At 49.9% G+C, this 19870-nt stretch overlaps 1 protein-coding gene across 1 annotated transcript in view; it reads left to right on the top strand.

Moving 5' to 3' along the window:
• Positions 1-19870, top strand: part of MEIOSIN (meiosis initiator) — a 2478810-nt gene that overhangs the window by 141100 nt on the left and 2317840 nt on the right. Inside the window, exon 2 of the mRNA XM_085627965.1 lies at positions 13114-13204. Within this exon, the coding sequence (XP_085484091.1) occupies positions 13114-13204 (91 nt within the window). The remainder of the gene's footprint in view (positions 1-13113; positions 13205-19870) is intronic.

Here is a 19870-nt window from a genome sequence, read left to right as displayed (position 1 = left end):
CGCCCCAGGGACAACCTTCAGTTGCAACCATATAGGGGAATGGTCAGAAATACCTCGGGCCAAATGACGCACCTCCCCAATCATCCCAGCTTGGATCGCCGGCATGAGCATGTAATCCAGTCTCGAGAGACTCCCATGGGCCCCCGAGTGAAAGGTGTATTGCGCCTGTCCCGGGTGCATCAATCGCCAGCAATCTACAAGTCCCAAAGTGTCCAGAAAGCCACCCAACCAGGCCTGAGCCCTAGGGAGATCCCTGGGGGGGCGACGGTCCTCCAACCCGGATACAACAGCGTTAAAGTCACCCCCCAACACCAGAACCCCCCCAGGGAGTCCCAGGACCAGACGCCCCAAATCAGCAAACGTAGCCGTCTGTAACCCCGGAGGCACATAAACAGCAACAAGCAAAACAATCCTACCCTCCCATCGCCCCACCAGTGCCACATAGCGCCCCCTATCATCGTGAAGCACCTCATCCACCTCCAATGGGAGAGAGGTACGAACCAAAATACCCACTCCCCTTGAGCCAGAAGTGAAACCAGAGTGAGCGGCAAGGCGATAGCCCCTCCTATTCAGGGCATGGAAGGAGTTCCCAATCAAATGTGTCTCCTGCAGGAAAACAATGTCGGGCGAAATCCGTTTCAGAAACTGCAACACCACCCCGCGCTTGATCCTGTCCCCCAATCCATTCACATTCCACGAAAGGATTCTCAATCCCCTACCCCCCACCCCACTCCCGTGCATGATACCCACATCCTGGAAAGCACAACCCGGACAAGTCAGCAGAGAACTTCACATTGCCTTGCGAAACAAACAAACAGTCCCCAACACCCCCCCTCCCCCACAATCCCCAAACCACAACTCGCCCCTCCCTGCACCCCTGCATGAGCCCAAACAGCCCCCCCAACTAGCAGTGTGCCTGTCGCCCTAACGTACACCACAAAAAGAACCCCAGAAGGAGGAAAAGGCCCCAATAAGCTCCCCACCACCTCCAAGCATTTGAAGGGCATAGTATCCCAAACTAGAGTCCAGTTGAGCCAAGGTACCAAACGTCACCAGTCCAGTCCATCCCCAGGAACCAAGTTCTAATCCTGCTGCACCAAACCCTCTCCGCCCTCCGCCATCTGGCCGTCCCGATCCTGTTCCCGAGGCAGGGCATCCAACCAGTCTCCAACCGCCTCCGGCCGGTCGAAGAAGTGTGAGCGACCCCGGAACTCAACCCGCAGCCTGGCCGGGAATAACATCGCATATTTCAGCTCCATGTCCCTCAAGCGCCGTTTGACGCTCAAAAATCCCAGTTGTTGTTTTTGGACCGCTTGCGTGAAGTCCGGGTAGAAACTGATATTAGAGTTCTCAAACTTCAGCGGCCCGGCCACCCTCGACGCCTGAAGGATAGCATCCCTATCCCGAAAGTTAAAGAGCCGGGCGATTATAGGCCGCGGGGGAGCACCCACTTTGGGCGGACCACCCGGAATCCTGTGGGCCCGCTCCACCGCGAAGAACTTGCTCAGTCCCTTGGGCGCGAGACGATTGATCACCAGATCCTCCACAAAAAGGTCGGTAGCAGAGTCCTCCGATCTTTCCGGCACTCCGATGATACGAACATTGTTGCGTCTAGCCCTGCCCTCGGAGTCCTCAAGTCGACGGTCCGTCTGGTCACTGGCTAGCCGCAACCTACGGACCTCCGTCTGCAGGGCAGCCACGTCCACAGTTAGGCTCGACGCAGCTTGAGCCAAAGAGTAAACCCGCTCGTTGGTTTTGGATAGGTCTGCCCTGACCAAATTCACATCGATCAGGACCGCGTCCAATTTATGAGCCAGGTATCAAACTGCTGACCCACAGCAGCCTTCATCTCCTCAATGGCGCCCATAACGTCCAGCAAGGTCAATTCTGACGAAGGGCCCGAGACCTCTTTGGACCTCTCAGGCGATTTATGCGAGCCACTAGGGGATCCCTTTGTCTGCGCATAACGATCCATGTTATTGACCTGAGTATAGGCTCCCCTCCGAGTTGACTTGGGTTTCGATTTGTCTCCGTCTAGTCTAGCCGCCATCGTCCGGAGGCCACCAAAGTTGGCACCCGCCAGCACCAGGAACAAAAACCAGGTAGCTACTGCAATTGAACACAGCCGTTACAGACAGGAAGCCCAAGTATAGTCCGAGAGTCAGGCCAGGCACTTCGCCATCCGCGCCCCTCTGAAGCACCAAAGTCTCTCAGCCGATATCAGAACACAGGCTTGAAAACGAAAGTGAAAGTGCGGGGTACGTGGCAGGTCGAGCCCAGCATGCCGCTGTTGTTCACTTCGTACCCGGGCACCTCACCAACTCGAGATCGGGACCAAGGCAAGAGCAGGCCGCAAACTTCGGGGCGCAACCATTCCGGTTCCCGGCGTCTGATCCGAACCCGGAAAACGGGTGGCACCTCAGCGCAAGTTCATCAGCAAAAGCCCGTCAAATAAATCAGGATTAGGTCAGGATAGACGTGGGAGGTTGCGGAGGCCCTCGAGAGCCGTAAGCCTACGCGGCCATCTTGGTTGCGCGCTAGGCTCCTCCCCCCGAGCAAATTAGATATTTTTTAATGCCTATATTATGTACTTCGATATTACTTACCTGCAATTCGATATTTTTAACAACTATATTATGTCCATTCGATATTATGTCCATTCTATATTTTAGACTCAATATTATGTCCATTCGATATTTTTTTTTCGATATTAAGACTGTGCACCATTTGGGATAGTTTGCGATTAGGTACCAGTGACGTTTTGTCCACATAAGGTATCCACGCCAAATGTCTCCAACACGCTGAGGATTCTAAAGGTACCCAGGGTTTGTAGATAACCCTTTAGTGGTCCGAGAAATTAGTTACAATACAGATAAATTAGTTTTTTTTGGGGTGGGAATAGGAAAATTGTTCTGCAGAATATACCTTTTGTTCTTTTCCCTCCAAATGGTATCAATAAGGTGTTTATGATGCTACAATCACCAGCTTTCAGGAAAAGGCAGACCTTTGTCAGAAAACCAACATTTTCTGCACAGTTTTAGCATTTTACTGGTACATAGCTTATTTTTCCTATTTCTGTGCTTTCAACCTCCTTCTAGTTAGTGGTAGAAATGGGTGTGAAAACAATAATGGATCCCAGGAAAGCTATACATTTCTGAAAAGTAGACTAACATCTGAATTCAGCAAGGGGTCATTTGCGACGATCCTTCAAGGTTTTCCTATAGAAAGGAACAGTTGAGAAAAAAACAGTCATTTCTGCCAATGTTTTTCCCTGTAACTTCTTCCAAGTATGGCAGATTTTTTAAAGCAATATACTGTTACGTTTGCTGGACCCTTTTGGTTGGAGGGATATATAGAACATGTAGGTTGACACCTGTGGAAATGAGGCTTTTTAGAGGCCCACCGGTGCAGGGGTTCACCCTTATCTGTCCACTGGTTCTTAAACCAACAAAGAAGAGATTGGCACGGAAGCTGTAATATCAAAGAAATACGTTTATTAACTTCTCCAGTATTGAATCTTTCATAGATTCACATGCTTGTATCTTCCCCGTCGTCATGGTGGGAGTCTCACGGTAACAGAATGACCACAGCAGTATAAGAAAACTGCATAGCAAAATCCCATAGGGAATCATCTTATTTGGTAACCAAATCTCATCATTATGTGGTCCAAAACTCAGCCAATCGGCTGCTAGCCCTGCCCTCACACTCCCCAGCAGAGCCTTCCTGCCTCAGATTTCCAACCGCCTTCGTGTGAAGAGGAGTCTCCCTGAGCCTTGCTCAGTTTTTCTGTTCCAGTGTGAACTTTTGACCCCTGGTTCTTCTAATTACCTTCTACTTGCTGGTTTAAGGTATTGTGCTTCATCTTACTACTACAATATGGCTGAAAGCTCTAAGAAGAGGCTTTTCAGGCCCTGCAGATCCTGTGGAAAGCCTAGATTATTCTCTGAGGACCCACATAAGGACTGTTTATATTGCTTGCACCCTAATCATGTGCCTAAGGACTGTAAACATTGCAGAACCTTTTCTGCGAAGACCCTGCGTGACAGGGAGGCACGCCTTCTGCTGTGGCTTCAGAAAAAGAAGGTCACTTCAGACTCTGATTCTGAGGAGGATTCAAAGTCTACAAAGAAGAGAAAATCTTCAACTTTGGAGGATGTTTCAGAGGTAAAAAAGCAAAAAACGAAAGACAAAGGGGCTCCTGCGTCTTCTTTACCTCATACTCCTCTTAAGAAATCTAAGGAGTCAAGAGAGATTTCCTCAGCCCCGTCGACGAAGATTAGAGCGTCGCCGGCGCTTATTACTTTGAAACCGTCGACGGCTACGTCGACGACGACTACGTCGACGACGACTACGTCGACGGCGACCATATCGACGACGACTCCGTCGACGACTACCAAATCGACGTCGACAGCGGCATCGACGACGACGAACACCTCGTCGTCGAAAAACCACCCGTCGACGATTCCGTCGACGGCTACAATGCCTTCGTCGACGAAGACTTCGTCGTCGACGACTACGGCGTCGACGATAATGCAGCTTACACCGTCGACGAGGTCGACGACGGTTCCGTCGACGGGAGCTTTCAAATCCCCTAAGGTGAAGAAAATAACATTAAAGTCTATGGCGTTGTCGACGGGCTCGTCGACGAAGCAGACTAAATCTACGGATTTTACGGCGTGGACGAAAATTTCTCCGCTTCCACCTTCAACTTTACTAGACTTACAGTCCGATGATGAGGACTCTTCAGGGGTGGCTTATAGTCCTTCCCAACTTCGCATAAAGAGTCAGGAAACAGATGAGGATGAATACCACGAGGTACAAGAAGTCTTCTCATTTCAGGACCGTCCACCGAAAGATTCACAGAGGTACGAATCTTTTCAGGAGTCTTATGCCTACGAGGAGGAGGAAGAGCCTCAGAATACTTCGAGAGAGGACTCTGTTTCCTTACCAGGGTCCTTGGTGACTGACTTGCGCCTCATGATCAACGATTACTATCGTCGTTTCCCGGAGGCAAACTCTCAAATGCCACAGACGGTGGAGAAGCCGGCACAGGTACGACCGCCTCACTCGTCTCCCAAAGCTTCCACTCAGAAAATCCGATCTCCACCGATTATGACTATCAGAGATGACCTAGAGGACAGTGATCCCGATCAACTAGAAGAAGGAGAACTCCTTCAAGACAAGCAGGGTGACGATGAATGGGATCAGTATATTCTCCCAACTACGCCGTCAACATCTCCAACACCGGCAAACTCTCCGCCTCAAGATATAGGTGGATTCCATGACATCATGGAGAAGGCATCAAAGCGTTTTGATCTTCCTATTCCGGTTCAGGAAGCTGAATGCTTTCTTTATGACTTTAAGGAGGAGTCACGCAAGTCTATGCGATCCATTCCAATAATTGACCATATTTGGGAAGAGGGCTTGAAGATAATGAAGAACCCAGCTTCGGTGCCTGCTTCAATACCTAGAATAGACAAAAAATATAGGGCTCCGGAATCGTCTCCGGCCTGTTTAATTGGTCATCCTCGGCCAGACTCTGTGGTGACGCAGGCCGCCCAACGAAACTCAAAGAATCCGGTTTCAGCATCTATGGTTCCCCCGGACAAGGAGGGAAGAAGAATGGACGGTGCAGGGAAGCGCTTTGCAGTAATGGCAGCGTCCTCAATAAAGGCCTCTAATTCATTAGCCCTCATCAGCAGATTTAACCGGCAGATGTGGTGCGATATAGCTCCCTTGCTTTCCCATCTTCCAAACGATAAAAAAGAGGAAGCAGCTGCTATACTTCAGGATGGGGCTAGAGCAGCATCTGAGTCCATTGACATCGCTATGGATTTGTCCTCAGTGGCTTTTCGTCAGATGGCAGGTGCAGTAGCCCTGCGGAGGCAAGGATGGCTGAAGGCCACCTCCTTCAGACCGGAGGTACAGGCCAAGATAGTAGACATGCCTTTTGATGGAGAGAACCTGTTCGGGAAACACGTCGATGAGGCCCTCCAAAGCATCAAAACGGACACAGATACAGCGCGGGCGCTGGGATCTCTACAACAGGGCAGGTTTCAGTCCTTTCGGAGGAGAGGATCCCGAGGACAATTTACACAACGATCCTCGTTCCAGTCGAACAGGTATCAGCCATACCAGCAGCAGGGTTCTCGACAGTACTCGAGCAATCAACAATATCGACCTTCGAATAATTATCAACAGCAGTCCAGAGGAAGGTCTTCTACGAGAGGGAAGTCCCAGCAGTCTAACCGACGTCAATGACTTCTCCACATCCGCCACTTGCCCAACAAGCAGCGCCCATTACCTGACTCCATTTTACCCAGCTTGGCTGTCAATAACATCAGACAGATGGGTTTTAGATGTAATTCAACATGGCCATACTCTGGAATTCGTAGAAAAGCCTCCAAATCAGCCTCCTATTCGCAGGAGACAGGAACATCTATCAGCCCTCAAAGCGGAAGTGATGGCCTTATTACAAAAGGAGGCAATAGAGGAAGTTCCTCATCTTCAACGCGGGAAAGGCTATTACTCGCATTTCTTTCTCATAAAAAAGGACACATCAAAATGGAGGCAGATAATGGACCTCAGAGGTCTCAACAAATTTATTCAAAAGAAATCATTCCGGATGTTATCCCTGCAGGAAATTCTTCTCCTAATTGGCAGAGGAGATTATTTGGCGTCCCTGGACCTCTTAGATGCTTATTTTCACGTCCCAATCCACGTAAGACACAGAAAATTTCTACGCTTCATGGTGGCGGAGCGCCATTACCAGTTCAAGGTCTTACCTTTCGGGCTAAAGTCGGCACCGAGAACCTTTACAAAATGTATGGCGCCAATTGCGGCCCACCTGCGTCTCCAAGGTCATCAGGTCTTCCCTTATCTGGACGATTGGCTTATCAAGGGAAGTTCGTTCAGAGATACCCTTCGCTCCCTTCACGTTTGCATGGAGCTTTTCGATCAGCTGGGTCTCAGAGTCAACTTAGAGAAATCACATCTCAGACCAGCGCAGTACATTCAATTTCTGGGTGCTCTAATCTGCACGGAGGAGGCCAAAGCTTACCCGTCAGAGGAGCGCATTCAAAAGATCATACGGTTGTCAACACAGTTGCAAAGAAAAAAGTCCGTTTCAGTGAGGGTTTACAAGTCATTGATGGGAATGATGTCCTCTTGTATCCCCCTACTCCCAAATTGCAGGTTCCGCATGAGACCTATACAAGAACTGCTGGACGAGCAATGGCTCCAGTCGCAGGGATCCTTCGACGATTGCATAATAATTACCCCTCGGATCAGAGACGCCCTGTCATGGTGGAAAATCAGAGATCATTTGGAGGAAGGACTGACCTTCGAAATTCAAACCTGCAGTTTCGTAATGATGACGGATGCTTCTCTCCAAGGGTGGGGAGCGCATCTCCAGGAGCTCGAAATTCAGGGTCACTGGTCAAAGTACGAAACGCAGCTCCACATCAACCTGCTAGGGCTGAGGGCCGTGTTTTTGGGACTCAAAGCTTTCCTTCCCAGAATTCGCGGATCTACGGTTCTGGTGAAGACGGACAGCTCAACTTCTATGTTTTACCTGCTAAAACAAGGGGGCACAAAGTCGAAACTTCTGTCACAAGAAGCACAGGCCATTTGGAAATGGCTTCTAGCTCACAACGTATCACTGCAAGTGCAACATATTGCAGGAGTGGACAACATAAGGGCAGATATTTTGAGCAGATCTCCCGAAATCTCCCACGAGTGGGAAATACATCAGAAGCACCTTTCCAAAGTATTCAAAGTATGGGGCACGCCAAGGCTAGACTTATTCGCGGACCGCCACAATTCAAAATGCAAGAACTTTGCAAGCAGGTTTCCGCAGAAGGGATCGTGGGGCAATGCGCTACAGATATGCTGGACAGGAATGTTTGCATATGCGTTTCCCCCATTTCCTCTGATATTGAGAGTCTTAAGGAAAATGAAGTCAGAACCGTGTCATCTGATTCTGATTGCACCAGCATGGCCGAGACAAGCATGGTTCTCCGAACTTCTCAGGCTGTCAATGGCACCAAGGATACAGTTCCCGTTAACACAGGATCTGATAACTATGCACAATGGCCAGGTACTGCATCCAAATCTGAAATCGCTCAGCTTGTCAGCATGGAACCTCACGAGCATGAATTCCACCTCTTAAAGATCCCTCAGGACTGCAAAGACATTCTGTCGCGATCCCGGGCAGTATCCACAAACAAAACATATACGGCGAAATGGAAAAGGTTCTGTCACTGGTGCGCAGCTAACAATTTGCACCCATTTCGGGTCTCGTCTGCCCAGATTCTTCCATACCTGTTGACATTGGCCAAATCCGGACTCTCTCATATGTCCATAAAGGTACATCTGGCCGCAATTTCAAGATACACCAGAGATCCTGGCCGTCCTTCTCTTTGGTCCCAAAGAGTCGTTAAGGAATTCCTCAGAGGGCTCTTCAGAATGTTCCCTCCTGTTCGAACACCGATTGTTCCTTGGCAACTGAATACAGTTCTTACGCAGTTGATGAAACCGCCCTTTGAACCCATCCATAAGGCGGAGTTGCAGTTTGTCTCATGGCCTTCTCAATCGCAGAACCATTCCTACAATTCAGGCAGGACAGAGTGATTCTCAGAACGAATCCCAAATTTATTCCTAAAGTCCCCTCCAGCTTTCACCTAAATGAGCCAATAGTTTTGCCTACATTTTGTAAGGACCCGTCAACGGCGGCGGAAAGAGCATTGCACTCTTTGGACATCAAGCGATGTCTAAAATTCTATATCGACAAGACCAAAGCATTCAGAAAAACAAACCAGCTTTTCGTAGCCTTTGCCGGCCCCAGGAAAGGGGTGGCACTTTCCAGAGCCAGTATCTCGAGATGGATATCGTCAGCAATATCCTTGTGTCATACCAAAGCTGGAAGGCCTTTGCAATCCAAAGTACGTGCACACTCAACGAGGAAGATGGCAACTTCTACGGCCCTATTTGCGGGAGTGCCATTACCAGACATTTGTAGAGCTGCGACATGGAAGAATGCGCACACCTTTACTAGACATTATTGTCTGGACGCAGCGTGGAAAAAGGATGCAGCAGTGGGACAAGCAGTTCTACGGCACCTATTTCATTAAGGTATTTATCATGGATTATAACAATGTGTATGTACAGATATATGTATGGTTGCACAAATTTTCAAATACTGCAATGTATGTTAACATTCTACCCAAAAGAGCAGAGCCCACGTTTATTGGGGGGTTCTAGCCTGGAAATGCAGTTTGGGATAAGTACTGCTTACTATTCTGATACAAGCATGTGAATCTATGAAAGATTCAATACTGGAGAAAGAACTAGTTACTTACCTGTACACTATGGTTCTCCAGTATTATCTTTCATAGATTCACATGCGGCCCGCCCACCTCCCCATTTCTCAGGCAGAACCTCATTGTCTCTAAGAGTATTCTAGTCTCGCACTCGGGGCTGGAAATCTGAGGCAGGAAGGCTCTGCTGGGGAGTGTGAGGGCAGGGCTAGCAGCCGATTGGCTGAGTTTTGGACCACATAATGATGAGATTTGGTTACCAAATAAGATGATTCCCTATGGGATTTTGCTATGCAGTTTTCTTATACTGCTGTGGTCATTCTGTTACCGTGAGACTCCCACCATGACGACGGGGAAGATACAAGCATGTGAATCTATGAAAGATAATACTGGAGAACCATAGTGTACAGGTAAGTAACTAGTTCTTTCTCATGAGTGGGACTACGTCAATACAGTACCGTCAGGCCACTGTAGGCGATATTCCATGGAATACAGAGGCCATGGGCCTTATATACCCAGTTTACAGCTGAATAAGCATGGAGACTCAAAGAGGAGGTACAGGCATATACAGGAATAGTTTTTGACTAACATGAGCATACAGAAATTGCTTGGTCAACAAAGTGGGAGGGGAGATGTACTGGTTACTTCAGTTGGATTAGCCTGACAGTTACAGTCTAAGACAGGTGCATTCTAGCAGCGACAGGCCTTTCTGAGCATGCGCAGTGCTCTGGCTCAGTATTGAAGGAGTTAACTATAGTTGATGACTCAAGCAGAATAGAAAAGCAGGCAACAGTGAAGACAGAAGAAGCACATGGCTAACACATGGCTAACTAAAATGGCTGACACAACCAAAATGGCTTCAGGTTATGCTAACGGTAATTTCTGCGATTTCAACACAACAACCCACGGTACTCAGAGCCAATAACTGAGCTGCACTTTGCAATGTTTTTTCATTGTGTACCGGGTATATAGAAGTTTATCTGGTAAAATGTTAAGAGTGAAAAAGAAGTATCAAGGAAACCTATGTATTTCTGAGATGGGAACAAACTATAGAGTTTAGAATCAGTGGTTATTTGCACACATCTGAAATTGTGGGTACCCATACTAGCAAGTGAATTAAGGACATTTTTCAAAATTACTTGTTTTTTACACAGTTTCTTACATTGGGAAGGCAGACAGCATAGAAAGTCAATTGGTAATAGCACTTGTTCTACAATCTCGTGTTCCCCTAAGTCTCCCGATAAAAATGGTACCTTACTTGTGTGGGGAGGCCTAATGCCTGCAACAGGAAACTGCCCAAAACGCAATGTGAACACATCACATTTTTCCAGTGAAAACTGACCCTTTTTTCTCATTTTTGCGTTTTTGGTCCCGGGCTTGACAGCCATCTAGGGAAACCTACCAAACTCCGACATTTCTGTAAGCTAGACACCCGGGAGTCCAGGGAGGCTTTTCTTGCGTGGATCCTCCAACGTTTTCTCTTTTCAGAATCCCCTGCAAACCTCAAGTTTGGCTAAGAAATCAAATTTCTGTCTTGGATTACCACGCCGGCTCATATTTACTACCACCCAGGGTTCCCCTCGGTCTCTCGGGTAAAAAGTAACCTCATTTGTGTGGGTGGGCCAAGGATCTGCGCCTGGGAAGAGCCAAAAGCATAGGATTGAGGAGATAGCACAGCAAACTCTAAGCGCTGTTTCTTTTTATATGCGTTTTTAGGCTATATGCGCATTGGACACCCACAGAATTGAGGTATCATTTTTATCTGGAGACCAAGGGGAACGCTGGGTGGTAGGACATTTGTGCAAGTGCAGTGACCTCAGACAGAAATATGTAAGAAAAATTTGATTTTTGTTTTTAGCATATTTGAGGTTTGCAGGAGATTCTAGGAAGGAAAACTTTGGGGGATCCACACAATCCAAATCTCCCTGGACTCCCCAGGGTGTCTAATGTTCAGAACTGTCTGGGTTTGGTAGGTTTCCCTAGCTTTCTGCCGAGCCCAATACCAAAAATGCAGGTGACCCCCTTACAAAACCAGGTTGTTTTTTGATAGATAATTTTGATGTCTGCAGAATATGTTTTGGGCCCTTCCCTGTCGCGGGTACTTGGGTCACTCACACAAGTGAGGTACCATTTTTATCGAGAGACCTGGTGGAATGCTGGGTGGTATGAAAATTGTGTCAGCCCGGTGATCCCACATTTTTCACACACAGAAATGCGAGGAACATGGGATTATTTTCTTTAGCTAAATTAAAAAAAAAGAAAGACAAAGACTGTCTCATTTGTGTTTGGGGGGAGGGGTGGGGGCATTGACTTGACCATTTTGGGCTGCCCCCACCCCTATATATTTAAACCAAAAAATCCCTGGTGCCTAGTGCGTGTTTATTCCCAAAACCCCCCCACCCGGCCCATTTTGGCCAGCTCCCACCTCTAAATTTACATTTAAAAAAACCCTGGTGTCTAGGGTCTTTCTTGCCCCCCCAGGAGGGCAGATCGGGGCTATTGCCCCCATCTGTTCCCTAGGGTGTCAGAAAGACTGTTTGCAATAACATTTGGGTGAGGTCATTTTGGGCTGCCTCCACCCCTCTTATAAAGGGCGGGGGAGACTGTCCAGTTGTTTTGGGGGTGGGTGCATTGGCATTTATAAAAATTCCTGGTGACTAGTCTGTTTTCTGACCCTGTGGGTGGCAGATAGTGGGCTTTTGCCCCATCTCCCCCGGTGGAGAAAGACTGAATATACCCAAAAACATTTGGGGAAGCAAAGGCCCTTGCCCAATGGGTTGCTCCCCCTTCCTTGGTGTCTAGTGTTGGATTCCTGCTTGCGGATTGCCCTCCTGCTTGATCCCCAAGCAGGGATCCACTAGGGATGGGTACCATTGGAAAGGGTAGATTCTTCCCTTTCCAATGATACCTCTCCCGTGTGCCTACATGCTCGGGGGCTGAGATAGCCCCATGAGCACATAGGCAGTCAAAGTAAACAAATCAATCAGCTCATTTCACTTTTGTTTTCAGTGAAATTACGTTTCACTGAAAACCCAGAACAGCCTCGCTCCCGAGGCTGTTTTGGAAGAAAGGAAATCCCTCTAGTGTCCGCACCACAGGGATTTCCAGTTTCATGTATTCGGACGCACGGGAGCTGTCTGACTCACACGAGCACCGTAACGTCAGACGGCTCCCGCACGTCCGAACATGTTAAGGGTCCTTGTTCTACATGTCAGTGATCAGTGTTCTTCGTGGCTCCGCGCTTCTGGTGTTGAAAGTTGGGAAAAGAAACTGACGTCCGCATACTGATGTGGTGCCTGTTTAGGCACCGTGCATGTCACAGCACGGACGCTGCCGATGACGCCACGCAGAGCTGAACGACGCCGCCTTCGGGTGTGCAGGGGTACTACTCAAAAAAAATCCAGATCCCTTCTGACACCTGGGGATAATTCTAAGGCAAGAAATATGTGGCTGTATAGAGTCTCTACCAGATAAGGTGTTACTGGAGTCAAATAACTTGTTCTATATGTAAAGAATCTTCTTCAGTTGATAGACATGATTGTTATCTTTTCCATGTCCTCTGTGGGCTCTTGGAATGTACAAAACTTTTACTTTTTATGAAAATCAAGCATTTGCTTTGCGCTAAAATGTTCGTATTCTCTGTGGAGTAGATTCAAACCAAATAATGTATGAGTTTATAAGAGGCAGTGTATGTTGGAGACTGTGATATAAATTTTATCACAAACAGTAAACTTGGATTGAGTTTTAGCTTATCATTAAAAAACATTCCAATCAGGCAATTTTTATCCTTTCGCAGAGAGAAGCATAGTAGTGAGACTACCACTCTTCGAGAACTGGGTCAGCTGCTTCCGAGCCCGCTGCAGACAGACTCGAAGAAACCCACCAAGGTAAGAAGGGTTGTGCAGTTCAATTCATCTGGCAGCAGTGCAAGTGCTCACTCAGGGAATGGATGTTTTTTTTGTTTTGTTGTACCTATCCCTACCACTTCTTTATTAAGATTCATCCCTTCGAATGTTCAATAGAGATGGTCCACAGAGCCCAGAAAGACCATGCATTCTGCTCTAGATTATTTTTGAGTAGAGAAAAAAGAATTCCCCTTGGAAACCAGATGTCGAACGCATTCATTCACAGACTCAGTCAAACTAACGCTTCACAATACAACGACTGGACAAAAAAAGTGGAATGAAACCCACCCCACAAACTAGTATGCCACCAAAGTCGAGATATCACATCAAAGTATTTTTTTTAAAAGACACTTCATATCAAAATAACATTATTCACTCCTTGTGACCACAAGATTTTAAAAGATATCAAATTCATATATAGCATGCAATATGCAATGTAAAAACAATATAAAAAAAATACATTTTTCTTCAGCAGTACCCCTGCGCTTCGATAAGTGGCGTCGGTCGACTCTGCGTACGTCATTTGGGTCGTGATCACCGGAATGACGTCACGGTATCTACTTAAACGCCGTCCCTGCTTGCTGACGTCAGTTCTTTCTTTTTCCGCTCCAGCCAACACAGATCCGGAGAAAGCGGTACCCTTAGTAATTTTTTTAATAGTGTTTTTTTATTTTTGTTGACATCTTTTTTGAGTCGTTCGACTCCTGGTGCACGCAGGGATGTCACATCGGCAGACCGGCTTCAATCCTTGTGACTCTTGTCACAAGCTGATGTCAGTCACGGATCCTCACCTCGTGTCCCTTTGGTGCCTGGTGTGCGACCACGACCTGAAGTCGTGCTCCGACTGTCGGTCCTTGAACCCGAAGTCTTTGCTGAAGTGGTCCTGAAAGTTTCTGGAGGCCCCGCAGTCAGCTCCGCGCCACTCGAGGTTGCGGTCGAGAGGGTGATCGCGGAGTCACCACCATCACTCCTCATCGAAGTCTTCGTCTTCGGGTAAGTCGAAGTACGAGAAGAAGGCGAAGAAGCACCATCGCTCTTCACCTTCTTCCCTTTTCGTTGGCTAACGCGATGCAGGACGTGGAAGGTCGTCGTCCTTCGGCTCTGCCCACGGAGCCTACTGGGACGGCTCCGAGCTTCCCTCCCTTCCTGGGAGCCGGAGTGTCCCCTGCCCAGCTTAGTGCATTTTAGGAAGACCTCTATTCCATCTTTGGGCCGTCTGATTCCGCTGGCGTGCCTTCGGCGCCACAGTCTCGGCTGAGGGCTCTAGGCCTTCGATGCCGGCGGCTCTGGCCTCGGCTCCGCAGAGTCCCCAGGGATCCAGGTCTGGATACGGGTCGGTGTCGGTCGACCTCACGACACCTCCTCCGGGACTGATTCCTCTGACGATGCCTCTGCCACCTCTGACACCGGTCTTGTTCCCGGCCAGCATCAACCCCGGCATCCCCCTCGTCTTGGACACTGAACCGGACCGGCGTCGACTGACGCCAGTACCGACACTGACCGGTACTTTTGTACCACTGTTCTCCCCTGGCATTCCCTTTTGCACTGAGTGGCAGCCAGAGGAAGGTGAGGAGGACTGGGAGTGGTCTGCTGACTCTTTGGCAGACCAGCTAGAGGAGCCAGACTGGAGAGAGGAGTTGGGGGAAGCCAGTGGTCTGGATACCTCCCCAGACCTTGGCATGCATTCTCCCCCTACCCTGGCCATGGAGGAGGGAACCTCCTATGCTGTGGTGTTACATAGGGCGGTAGAGGCCTTGGGCCTTGAGCTTCCCATGGTGGCAGTCAGGACGAATCTCCTGACTGAGGTGCTTCAGCCGGCAGCGGCCTCTCAAGAACCCCTGCTGCTGTTCAATGAGGCCCTTGCAGACATCATTCTAGGCACTTGGTCCTGGCCTAGCACAGGGGCGCCTGTGGATAGGATAATTGCCAGACGCCACCGCCTGGCCCCCGGCGACCACATTTTCCTCTCCTATTACCCTACCCCCGAGAGCTTGGTGGTCCAAGCCTCAACATCCAAAGACGCGTTCCCTTCTTCTCCCCCCACATAGGAAACCCAAGAACCTGGACCATCTTTGTAGGAGAGTAGGGTCTGCAATCCTATGATCACCCAGATTTTTTGCTTTTGCTTCATTGGTTTACGACTTTCTCCGGCTGTGGGCCTGCTAATCAGACCCACCGCCTAGCTGTTCTCTCTCGAAATTAACACACATGTACATTAGGTGCATCCACTAATTGGAACTGGGCCGCCTTGTCAGTCCCTGTCTCAGCATACCACAGGTATCCAGGGCATCGGTGTACCCAGGGCCTACCAGGGGCTGAAGCATGTATTATGCCACCCCTGGAATGGCCGCCCAAATCTGACACAACTGGCTGCACGACAGCTGGGGCCACGTGGTGTAATCACCCATTGCTGTAGGTGTAGTATTCCTACACCTAAACCCTAAAATGGACACATGGATTCCTATCAGTCACTCCTATAGCAGGCCTTATCAATCCTGAAGGCAGAGTGCAGGGAATCATGTGGGACGGTGCTCTGGCGCGAGCTGAGCCCGTCGACGGCTTGCGGAACCAAGTCCTAATAGCCGTTCCATGGTGACGCGGGCCAACTACTTTTAATGCATTATAATCCTTGCGGTTATTTGCTAACTTTGGCATCACATCACCTACACATGTCGAGTAAGGTGTCATACGAATGGGAATACGAACCCCTCGCCAGTCCTGGCGACGGGGTTAGCATTCCCCCCTTTTAGAGGGACACGACATGGAAGTAACCTTGAACCCCGGTTAAAGTTGACTCAAGCCTCAGCATCACAAAATGGATGCTGCCACCAGACACAAGTTTGACCTCCTGCTGCTGGGGGACCTTCCAGCAAGGGGAGCTTGGACAAAGGGTTTCCTGTCAAGGGCGGTGTTAGCACCATCCCAGACAGAGTTTGTGTATCCCAGGTAGGCAGGGCTGAAAGGAAGGTGATTGCAAGTGGCACCCCGGTGCTCACTGTGCATAGCCCGGCTCAAACCAGTTTCGGGGGCACACCAGCCCCTGAGCTGGCGCGAAGCCGGACAAAGGATAGGGGTGTAACCACCCCCCTCCTGGCTCCACCCATAGGTAGAACCTAGTCACGGGCCAGCCCCTTTTCTTAGAATAAAGGTAGGAGCGAGTCCCCTTCCCAAATGGGATAATCAGATAATCGGATAACTCCGAATCACGAACCACTTTCCACGAAAGGAACTCTTGACTATTTCTGAAGACTCTCCCTTGTGGCTAAGAAGTAGCCACCCTGCACCAGCAGGCACCACCTAAGCCCTTGCGGTTTGCTGTACGTCTCCTACGGATCAAGACTGCCCAGCTCGACGAGACCCGAGTTCCCTGCCATCTCTGACCTTTTACCTACCTCATCAGCCCAGCTGAGAGTCGTAGGTGTGACGAGACCTGCGGGACCGGCTATCTTCAGAACCTGCACGACGCTTATCTAACACGCCCACCGAGGGACCCTCGAGTGAGTGCACCTAGGGTTTGAGAAGCCCTAAACCCTGAGCAGCTCCAGCATCGAAGTCTGTCTCCCCAGCATCCACGAGATCTGCGTGGGGGCCCTTCCGCTTCTTGCTGTTCCCAGCGTTGTCCGACCACTCGCCGACCGGCTTGTGGCCCTCTTCACGACGCTCCAAGATTATTCGCATCCCCGGTCTGGTTGCTCCAGACTGGCTCTTGCTCCCCTTCAACAGAGGAGTACCACGGACCCTCCTGGTCCACTCCCGACGCCATCTTGACTCCCCCGCTTGGGTTGCCACTGCCAAGATCCGCTGCCCCTTCCTGGGCCCAGCATCATCGACAGCAGACACCTTCGTGGGACAGCTCGCCCTCCATCCTGGTCGCCACCGCGCCTCCTGGTCCGAGGAACAGCCGAGTCCGACGTCACCCACTCACCTGGTCGAGGTGACTTCAGCCGGTACCCCCCTGGTACCCACACGATCGCTGGCTAGCGGTTGAGAACTGAGTCCCCTCTGCTTTCAGGTTTCCTTCATCACCGATCCAGGCTTGGATCGCCCTGAACATCGTCACTGGTCGCCTGCCAGCAACTTCTTCTTTCAGGCTCCTGAGACTACACGAGGACTCCCGACATCTTGCCGAACTTCACGCAGCCGCAGCCTCCGGGCTAGGTAACTCGAGCATCTCGGTGCTCCATCGCAGGTTCGCTCTACAAGTGTCCAGTTCCTTTTTCGTTTAGTCCCACTGATCGGAACACTCCGGAATCAGTACCTCCAGACTCTAACCATTCGCATTTCACTGTTAGTGTAGATGGTTTCTCGTGCCCCTCGGGCATTTGTGTAAATTGTGCAACTGAAGTATTTTCCTAAGAGTTTTGTAGTGTGCTTAGCTCCCTGACTCATAAAGAGCCAGGGTAGTCTTGTTATAAATAAATATCCTTTTATTTTCATAACAACTTGTGTGGTGTCCTTTCACTTGGTGTTCAAGGGGTATATGTGATGGTAAACAGCTGGCTTAACACGCCCTCTAGAGTTTAGCCTAAGACTGCTCGTATCCACGCTACTAGGATAGCTGGTCTATAAGGTTGACTTACAACCAATCATCAATAAGGGTCGTTTGGAATGATACACAGTGATCACTAGAATAGTGAGCACTACATATCAGGCCAACTTCTCACAATCTTGGGAAGATGTTTTCTTCCGCCTGCTTAGGACTGCGGTCGGTGAACATCGCAAGTCTCTTGGGCAGTTACACCCACTCTGTGTGGTATACGGTTGCACAGGTAGCTGCCACAGTGCCCGAAGAAGGCCCGAGTCACACTCTCCTGTGTAGTTGCAGAGGGAAGAGATGCAGCAAAATTAGCCATCCGCTGTGGGCTGGACACCGCCAACTGGCTGGGTACGTCAGTAGCCCTAAGACGCTACGCCTGGCTGAGATCCACTGGCTTTTCTGGGGATGTCTAATTGACTCTTTTGGACATGCCGTTTGATGGCCGTCGTCTGTTTGGCAATAAGAGGGACCATGCGCTGGAGCGCTTCAAGGATTCTAGAGCTGTGGCCAGATCCTTGTGACTCAACGCCACTTCTCGTCCTGTGCAGTCTGCTTTTCGCCCCTTTCGTGGCTGCGGAAGTGGTACCCCACTACGTTCAATCCAGGGCAACAGGCCATCGCAAGCTACCCAGCCTCTGCGGGACCGAGCCTGAGGGCCAGCGGGCGGGCCAGTCCAGTAGTGTCCCCTCTGCAGCAGCCTCTAAGCCTTCCCAGTTCGACATTTCAGGGCCACCAGTTGCCAGTAGGCGGAAGGATCCGCCATCACCTCCCCCACTGGCACAACATCACGTCGGACAGGTGGGTTTTGCAGATAGTCCGAAGGGGCTTCTCCCTCCCCTTCTATACTACCTCTCCCTCCATGTCACCAACCCTCCATCGCATGGCCCTTAGCCCTTCTCCGTCAGGAAGTTACTGCTCTCCTGGCCAAGGGAATTATTGAGCAAGTCCCTGTCCCAGAAGTAGGTCGTGATTGTTATCCCACTACGTCCTGGTGCCCAAGAAGGACAAAGGCCTGCGTCTTATCTTGGATCTTAGGGACGTCAACCGCTTCCTCCTGAAGGAGAAATTAAAAGTGTTGACATTAGCTCAGGTCCTGTCTGCCTTCGACCCTGGAGACTGGATGGTAGCATAGGACTTGCAGGATGCTTATTTCCACATTCCGGTCCTGCCAGCCCAGAGGCCTTACCTACGGTTCGAGGTAGGCCACAAGCATTTTCAGTTTACCGTGCTCCCTTTTGGCCTTACCAGAGCCCCTCGATTGTTCACAAAAGTGATGGCGGTGGTGGCAGCTCATCTAGGCAGATCAGGGATTCCAGTCTTTCCTTATCTCGACGACTGGTTGTTGAAGGCGGGCACGCCTCAGGCTGTCGTCCCCCACCTCCAGACTTCAGCGGACCTCCTGCATTCGCTGTAGTTTACTATCAACGTGCCGAAGTCACACCTGATTCCCTCTCAGAAGCTCCTTTTTATCAGAGCAGTTCTGGATACAGCACAGTTTTGGGCTTATCCTCCCGATATTTGGGCTATGATACCGATGTTTCAGAGTCTCTATCCTGGATTTTGTGAGAATGACTCTGAGGCTGCTGGGCCTCATGGCCTCCTGCATCCCGCTGGTGGATCATGCCAGGTGGCATATGCAGGCTCTACAGTGGGACCTGAAGTTCCAGTGGGTGCAGCAACAGGGAAATCTTTCAGATGTCGTCCAGATCTCGGAGGGCACTGCACACCAATTGCAGTCATGGCTAACGGACCAGGATTGGGTCAGCGGCAGATCCCTCTTCTTTCCCCAACCGGACTCCACAGTGGTGACAGATGCGTCACTTCTGGGATGGGGCGGCCACATGGGAGAGATGGAGATCAGAGGCCTCTGGTCTCCAGTGGCCTCCATGCTCCACATCAACCTTCTGGAGCTCCGGGCGATCCGTCTTGCACTGAAAGCATTCCTTCTATCTGTCAGGGGAAGAGTAGTGCAGGTGTACACAGGCAACACCACCTCCATGTGGTATTGCAACAGAAAGGGTGGTGTGGGTCCATGGACCCTATGTCAAGAGGCTGTTCGCCTCTGGACGTGGTTGGAACATCAGGGCACGTCCCTGGTGGTTCAACACCTG

The sequence above is a fragment of the Triturus cristatus genome, chromosome 9, assembly GCF_964204655.1.
Source record: "Triturus cristatus chromosome 9, aTriCri1.1, whole genome shotgun sequence".
Taxonomy (NCBI): Eukaryota; Metazoa; Chordata; class Amphibia; order Caudata; family Salamandridae; genus Triturus; species Triturus cristatus.
This window is presented reverse-complemented; position numbering and strand designations above follow the sequence as displayed.